The sequence below is a fragment of the Chaetura pelagica genome, unplaced genomic scaffold (assembly GCF_000747805.2).
Source record: "Chaetura pelagica isolate M959 unplaced genomic scaffold, ChaPel_1.0 scaffold158, whole genome shotgun sequence".
In the NCBI taxonomy this organism is placed as follows: domain Eukaryota; kingdom Metazoa; phylum Chordata; class Aves; order Apodiformes; family Apodidae; genus Chaetura; species Chaetura pelagica.
In genome coordinates this window covers 471,075-479,217 of record NW_009954182.1, presented here as the reverse complement: position 1 = coordinate 479,217, position 8,143 = coordinate 471,075, and the positions used below count along the sequence as shown (strand labels likewise).

General features: G+C 46.2%; 2 protein-coding genes across 2 annotated transcripts in view; one reads left to right on the top strand and one right to left on the bottom strand.

Annotated features, from left to right (window-relative positions):
* Positions 1-162, top strand: part of THEMIS2 (thymocyte selection associated family member 2) — a 7,598-nt gene extending 7,436 nt beyond the window's left edge. The window contains exon 4 of the mRNA XM_010002917.1: positions 68-162. Coding sequence (XP_010001219.1) covers positions 68-162 — 95 coding nt within the window. The remainder of the gene's footprint in view (positions 1-67) is intronic.
* A 4,559-nt stretch (positions 163-4,721) lies between these two features.
* Positions 4,722-8,141, bottom strand: RPA2 (replication protein A2, 32kDa; the record flags this gene model as incomplete). Its single annotated transcript, XM_010002916.1, has 7 exons — positions 4,722-4,806; positions 5,476-5,570; positions 5,715-5,819; positions 6,100-6,213; positions 6,905-6,979; positions 7,851-7,964; positions 8,043-8,141. Coding segments are annotated over 7 exons (687 nt in total), but the record flags the coding sequence as incomplete, so codon positions are not given.
* Between the last annotated feature and the right edge of the window lie 2 nt (positions 8,142-8,143).

The window sequence follows — 8,143 nt, the reverse complement described above, 5'->3', positions numbered from 1 at the left end:
CCCCGCTCCTCCGTTCCTGCCCCGCTCCCGCGTTCCTGCCCCGCTCCCGCTCTCTCTTCCCTTCCAGGCACAGAGAGCGACGGCACCGAACACGATTACGAGACCGTCGATGGCAACATGCAAAAGATAATTCACAAACTGCAGACGCTTTTTCCTTTCTAATACTCATTTCTGGAAGCCACCCAGCCTCCAAACCCTGAGAGACCTTCCATGACATTGGTTACTTGCAAAGGCTAAATAAACTGCTTCAGTCCTGCAGAAAGGTGACCACTCCTCAAGGGCAAGCAGCCCACACACCTCTGGGATGCCTGTGGCTCAGAATAAATCCCCTTTGTGCTGTGGGCTGTCCCATCAGCTGTCACCCATGGGACTCTCCAGCAGCACCAGACCAGCACACAGATGGGTGGCCAACAAAATGCCACTGAGGCAGAGGACATGGATCTCACTGTGCTCCACCACATTACAGCACCTGAGCTGGGATTGCCGGTGCTTTCAGATGGGAAATGCTTTGGGGCCAGCACGTCCAGGCAGTATTTGGCATGTGGACTGGGATGAGGTTGACATGACAAGGTACCTCACACAGAACGAGTGATGCCCCAGCTGGGGCTCAAACCACCAAGTGACGTATCTTTACAGCTGCATGTCAGAAATCCAATTTCATAAGGCATTTTTCTAAAGTACAGCCAAACCCACTTCTCACTCTGCAATAATTTCTCACCAAGGTTGTAGAAACATTGTAAAACCACTGTGGCTTTAGGTTTTGCTGGCTTTGTCCTTCGCATCCTTTTTTAGCTGCACTTGCAATGGGCAGCAACAGAGCTGACCAGTTCCTTCCTGTTTTTGTGCTTGTTCCACTCATGCAGCTTTCTGGCATCTACAAAGGCCCTTGCTGCACTCATGGCATTGGATGCAAAAAATATTACCTGAAAGCAAAATGGACCAAAGTTCAACTGTTCCTTCCTGCAAGTTTGGCAAAGCCCTGGAAAATTGGCAAAGACCTCATAGTCCTGATGTGCATTAGGGAAAAAAGCTGACAAGGGGAGCTCTGCACTGACAGCAAGCAGGTGTTGCACTCCTGCATCACACACTGTGCTCTTCTTCTTTCAAATAAGAGCTGGAAAATTAATTTTTAAATATAATTTAAGATAAAATTGTGTGTTTTTTTCCCCCTCTCTCTCTGTGAAGAGTAGCTTTGGGTTCAGTTTTTCTATCCATCATTCCTTCCTCAGTGCCTAGGGCAGTCCCAGAACTGCAGAGAGGATGGATCATTTTCACTGGGAGTCCTAGCCTGGGTTTGTGCTGGTTTCATTCTCTGGCTCTGCCCGGGGATTTGTTCTTGGTATTGGCACTTCCTCCTCAAATAAGCACTGTGGGAAAGACACTGACAATTGCTCTTCAGGTCCTGAATACTCACCCGAGGAGGGAGAACCAGCTCTCATCTGCAAACAGGCCCTAGCCATTCATACACAGCACCTACATCATAGGGTCACAGAATCACAGGATGGTTTGGGTCTTTAAAGATCCAACTCATTCCACTGTTATGTTGCTGAGAGCCTTGTCTGACCTGACATGCAACACTTCCAGGGACCTCCCTGGGCAACCTGTTCCTGTGTCTCATCACCACCACCACCATAAGAAATGTCTTCCCCATGTCCAGTCTAAGCCAACCCATTTCCAGTTTTAAACTGTTGCCTCTTGTCCTGTCATTACAGACCCTGGTAAAACATCCCTCTCCATCTCCCATATAGGTCCCTTTAAGGATCAAAAGGCCACAAGGTCTCCCTGGAGATTCCTCTAGGTTGAACAATCCCAGCTCTCTCAGCCTTTCTTCATGGCTACATACAATGCACAAAACTTCAACCAAGAGACACATGGCAGTGGCCAACAGATGTTTAGGTCACCCCAGTACCCAGATTTCCTTCTCTTGGGAGAAAAACTAATCACTGGGCCATGGCTGGGAAGTGGATGGGCTCCAGGGAGAAGAGCAGAGGAAACCAGAACTATAGAGTGTTTTTCCTCATCTCCTTTGTTTGAGCAAAAAGCATTCATAGACCAGTTAAGGTTGGAAGGGACCTTAAAGATCATCAGATTCCAACATCCGTGCCATGAGCAGGGACATTCTGAGTTCAGGTTTCACCGTCAGTTCATAGATAGTTTTAAGTGCAAACTTTTTGTGAAGCAGCCAATGCTCCCCTAAGACCTATTCCGAATCATCCCACTAGCCAGACAACAGCAGATGCTCCTGGATGCTTTGAAGATTAAACAGCAAATTGACACTTAAAACTCCCTCCTCTGCCAACAAGTTTTTTCCTCTCCAGGCACAAGTGTGTTGTCCAGTCACACAACTCTTTACTGCAAGCAATATCATCATCTTCCAAAAATTATTTTCTTCCTAACCTGCACACTTCTTGCAAACAGGAAACAATACAGTACCTTTGGCTTCTAGGGCTGCTGGACTTCTAGCCTGGAAGTTCACCTGTTACACGTCTATGACACAACTCAGAAGTACACCATTGGCTGCAGCTCTGAGCTCTGCCAGGCTCAGAACCTGAGCAGCACACAGGGCTCCTCCCAGTGCTAATGCCAGTGTTGGCAGTTATTAATTGAAGTAAGTAAAATTTTGGGGGTAAAAATTACATTAGGGGAAAAAATCACATAAAAGAGAACATAAGGGAGACACAGAATAAAAACAGGGCCAAGGTAACAGTGAAGCAGTGAGAATGAGACAAAACTAGATTCCAATTAGAGAAAAACACCCCCCAATAGTCACCAGCCCTTGAGACAGGCCTGCAGGACAGATGGAAGGGGTGGACAGGAGCTCTGCCCACAGCTTGGCCTGGGGACAGCCTGGAGCACTGGGGAAAACCACACTAAGTAATGGAAATCACTGTATGAATCTATTAAAGAGCCATTAGCAGACTGAAATCCACACCCAACGGCTGGAGGGACCCCTGCTAACAACAACCCCCTCTTGGAACAGGCACAGTGACATTCCTGAGCATTGACACTTGGAATGGCAGCCAGGGGTTAGTGACCCATCGTGTGCAGTGACAGAACAAAGCTAGAGATCAAGTTATTTCTCATGTTTTGGGTATAAAAGTAGCAACTGTGTTTCAGGAGCTGAGCAGGCTGTGTGGAACACCCCCTGCTCCCTGCAGAACTGGGTATTACAGTGGGTGGCAGACCCACTGTTGGGACAACACCACAGGCCAATGCCCTGGGTTGGGCAGCCAGCCCCACAGAGCTCTTCCAAAGCCAGGTCACTTTACCAGTCTCAGGTAACATGAACCCCCTAACCTGCAACTCTCCGGGCACCCAGGCTCAGCCAGCCCATGACCCCACAAGTCAGCCCTGGCTGCATATGCTTTTTTTTTTCCAGCAGACCCCTAGGAACTCAGCAGGCAGCAATGGAAGGACAGGCCAGTGCAGCAAACCAGGCTCCCTCCTGGCAGGCAGTGAGGGTGTTCTGGTGTCTCTCCATTCAGCCTGAAAGACCCCAGGTCCTGCTGTTCAGCAAGGCATTCACAACAGCCGTGGCTCCCCCTGTGAGAACAGCTACATGGATAGTGGTGAAAAATGCTCCTGAAGATTCATGAACTCCTGAAATGCTGCCATTATGAAATGCAAAACAATTCCCAGAAGGCAGTTTTCAGCTTTGCATTTTATATTAACAGGAAGCATGTAACTGAGAGGTCAGAAACACACTGGAGCAGCTACCCTTGCAAACCGCTGCCCTGAACAAGGCATGATTATGTGGAGAAACATGCAAACCTGTTACCTCCACCCTGATGTATCACCAGTATCAACCCTGCTATTTCCTAACTTGGTGGGTTTTTTTTGTTAAGCTTTAAAAAATGTTTTAAAGAAGAAAACTTTGTATCAAAGGATGCAATTAATTTGAGCTTCAGCTAAAGTACATTTGGTGGCAGGAATCATCCTGGCTCTACTTAGAATACTGAGACAATGTGTACTTTTCTTCAATAGTGCAGTTATTTAATTTCTTACTGTCCGGACATTTAATTCAGTTTGACATTGTAAAGCAATTCACTTCAAATCTAAGGAAAAAAAAAATAAGTGTAATTAAAGAAACTGATGGGCTGTGTTTTTACTCACATGGCTGGGTTCTGTCAATGCAGGTGGTTTTCTTCTTTAGTGAGGAAGAAAAGCCTCTCGAGTACAGGCAAGAGTACCCAAGTTACAATTTTATTGAAAACACCCAAAAGCTCTAGTAACAAGGTGACCTCATAGTACAAACAGATTTAAATGTATAAACTTAACCAGTTAAAAATATATTCATGATTACTGCACATTAGTGGAATAATACTCTTGGCTACCCACTTTATGAATTAAATGGAATGAAAGCTCAGTTAGGAGAAACAGCTCTAGAAACAAAAGACAATCTGCCCAGAACAAGATTAAAAAGATTTTCTTTCTAACACAGGCATCCTCTAAGGAGACAAAACCAAACTGAAGCCTCTGAAACTTTGAGTTCAGTCTTCCCATGCCTGTTTATCTTCTCACTCACATGGTCACAGCACATAATCGAGTCCAGGTAGCAGAATCCTGTGTGTTCTGCTTGTCCTTGAATTCCAAGGAGGCACCTGCAGAGTAACTGGGACTTTCACAGGCTGGAAAGCGCAAAATATTACCTTCTACATCACAAAGGTAACTTGGTACATGGACAAGCATTTGCTTCCAACTAAATCCAGCTGGAAGCAGCTTCACTCAGCATCTGTCGACTTATAGTGATCATCATCCACAGTGGAGTAGATGTGTCCCTCACTGCTGAGGAACTCGACAGCTTGCCTTTGAGGGGAAAAAAGAAAAGCAAATGCTTACTAGTTTGAATCAACACCTTTATCTCAGGGATTTCCCACTTACAGAGCCCATCCCTCCTGTTTCAGTTTCAGTGCTGCTCCATCAGCATGCAGAGCTCCAAAGCTACGGCACTAGGCTCCCCCAGCAGCTCTTAGGGGAAGACACCGCCCTCAGTACCCCCAGGTAGCAGCAGAACCTACCACTTTGCTTCAAAGGGGACAGAACACAGGTAGCAGATGCCAGTGACTGTCTTTAGGCTTCACAGTTTCACTAAGTCTCAGGAGGAAGAAGATATAAGAGACGCCAAAGGAGAACAGAAACAGTCTGTTCCCACGTTTTGATCTGCACACAGAGAGCAAGGTGGTCCTTGAGCAGGAAAAAATATTGCTGAGGCACTGCAGTACTCCCAGGTGCCTGTTACTTTCCCTCTGAACTGTTAAACAGCTTGTTTGGAAAACAGAGTGAAACATTTCATCACCCATTCAACTGACACTGGCTCAGTCCAAGTTCAAAAGCTCTGGCTCACAGCTGTATCCTAGTGGGAACATCTGACATTCCTGGAGCTGTTTAACAGGGAAGGAGCAGGGCTTGCCCCCTGTGTTCCTCTCTGCCTCCTTTTACCAGACTCCAGAACACCCTTTGTATCTACACACTTACTTGATTGTTGACATGCTCATATTTTGGAGCTGAAGTTTCAACTCTTGAAGACTCATACCTTCTGGGACAGGGCAGTTCTTAATCAAGTTCAACACCTGAAAAAGAGCAACCATTACACAGAGCTGAGCTCTCTGTCATCAATGGACAGCAAGGCTGAGGAAGAACTATCCAACTTCTAAAAATACCTGAGCTTGCATTTCAGTGTCCCACATGAGGCCAGAAAAGCTGCTGGCACCTACCTGACTCTGATGTGCTGTGAGTCCATTCACTGGCAAGCTGCCACCTCCTCCATAGCCCCCCATGTCACCCGTCCCAGGAAATGACTGAGGCCCTCTTGATGCTGACTGCAAGGAGAGCAGAACTGCTGTGTCACTCAGGCTGCCACAGCCCCAGCACTACAGACTTGCTGTGACTTCAGAGAAACAGTAACCAAAAACAAATTCCCAAAAGGAACCATTGGAAATGGACTGCAACACAATCCCTCTCCAAGGACACCAGGACTTCATGCTTTCCAGCCCCCCATGTATACAACTTCTGCAATGGAGCAAGAAGTCTGTGTCTCTTTGGACCATAACCAGAAACCCAGTAAGGGCCCAGATGGAATCAGGATCTTCAGGTACATACCATTAGATTTTTTCTTAGGATCATATGTGCGTTGACAATCTCTAGTATGTGTGTGGTGAACTCATTCATATTTTCCAGAGGCATGATCTTAAATGCCACCAAGCTTTTCTTGTTCTTTCAGAAAGAGAATAAAGAAAAAAAAAAAAAAAAGAAGAAAAAAATTAGCATCACAGTTAGAGGAATATGCTTAACTGCCAATCCCACCATTCTCTTCTGGATCAGGGATAGTGGAAGGGAAGGAGCTTGTAACTAGGTAACTAGTTCAAATCTTTCTGACTTACATTTTCATGTGTGATTTTGCAAGACAATCTCTTACAGTCACAAAACAGTTGGAGTTGGAAGGGACCTTAAAGATCATTTAGTTCCAATCCCCCTTGCATGGGCAGGGATACCTAACCAGCTGGCAATTCATTGCATTTTGCTTTAACACACACACAATTATTTTAATATTTATTAACATGTTTAATAATGAGCCAAGAACATCACATAATGTTCTACTAGAAGCATTCCCACTGCTTCTTGTAGAACCTGGTGTCAGCTCCATACTACAAACACCCAAGCCCTGGTGGCCAGTCCTGTGTTCTGCTGGAGCCAACACACTGATGCCAAGTGGCTCTCGGGAACAATTAAAAGTGTTATTAAATACAGCCCTGGCAAAAACATTTCAGGATTTGTCCACAGGGAAGGATAAGCAAAGCCCATGATTAAGTGGTATTCCACAGGGAGACCACTAACACTATGCCAGGTCACCAGTCCCTCAGGCCACTGCTCCAACCTGGAGGTAGATGGGACAGGGTGGCCTTACCTGGAAAGACCGAAGGTGTCCAGCTACCTTCACATAAGTTCCTGGAGGTACCACAACGTTCTCACCACCTGCCTCCTGACAGACAGGAAAAAGAAGGAAAGTTTTGCTGATTGACATTTGCACTTCTCAGTTACCACAATAAATTACTTAAGAAAGGATGGTTATCTCAAGCACACTCAAATACCATGAATCCCTATATCCAGTAGGAACACTTAGGTAAACATAACTGTAAAAAAGAAAAAAAAGAAAAAAGAGAAAAAAAATATTTGCTCCCTTGGACAGTGTACACCTGACTGCAGCCAAAGGCAGTGCTCAGCTCTGCTGCTGCTGTCCACTTCTGAGGGATTTTCACAGAGCAACATGAGGAAGGAGCCCTCAAGTAGTAAAAAAACAGGTGTTCAACTATATAACTTGGCTGGGGGGATGGAAGCAGAATCTTTTTGAAGTTATGCTAAACTTGCAGCTAAGCCAACTGAATGTCTGCCTAGTCACTCTCCAAAAGTTTTTGAACTGACATCAGCTGTTTGCCTTCACATGCATGTTACAAGAACATGGGCTAGCTTTAAAGACCAGCAGTGGAAATTCTCAGCACTCCAGGAGGCACACATCAGAAAATATGACATCACTCATCAGAACACATCTTTGCCTCAATCACTGAGGAGAAAAATCTCTGGTAACCTCTCTCAGCACACACCTCTCAGCTCAGCTGTGAAGTAACAGTTAAGCTTCAGCACCTAAACTAAAAAACTATTGAAACTGATCCTATGTAGGACCACATATGAACTGAAAAAAGCAGAAGTCATGTACAGCACCAGTGACCTCTGCTTTCAGAAACATGCTATCCTTAAAACACACCTCTGAACAGACATCTTTTTATTAAGACCTCTCTCTTCGCCTCTCCCAAAAGCTTTTAAAGAAGCACATCCCCCAGGAAGCTGGTGCTTACATCAGTATCCACCCACTGCCTGACGTCCATCGGGGCTGCTGTCATGTCATCCACTTTGTAGAGAATGTTGGTTGGTGCCTTCTCAGCGTGCCGGATGATGCCCATGATGGTGACCTGCACCGCAACAGGCAAGACTTTACCCGGGAAGGCGCTGGAAACGCGGCTGTTTCACCCGCACCTCCCCGCCCCCACCTGGGAGATTTCCACCTCGCGGATCCTGAAGGTCTCGTCCACCTGCTCGGCTGCCAGCAGCTGCGACACGGTGCAGGGCACGATGTTCTGCGAGCGGATTC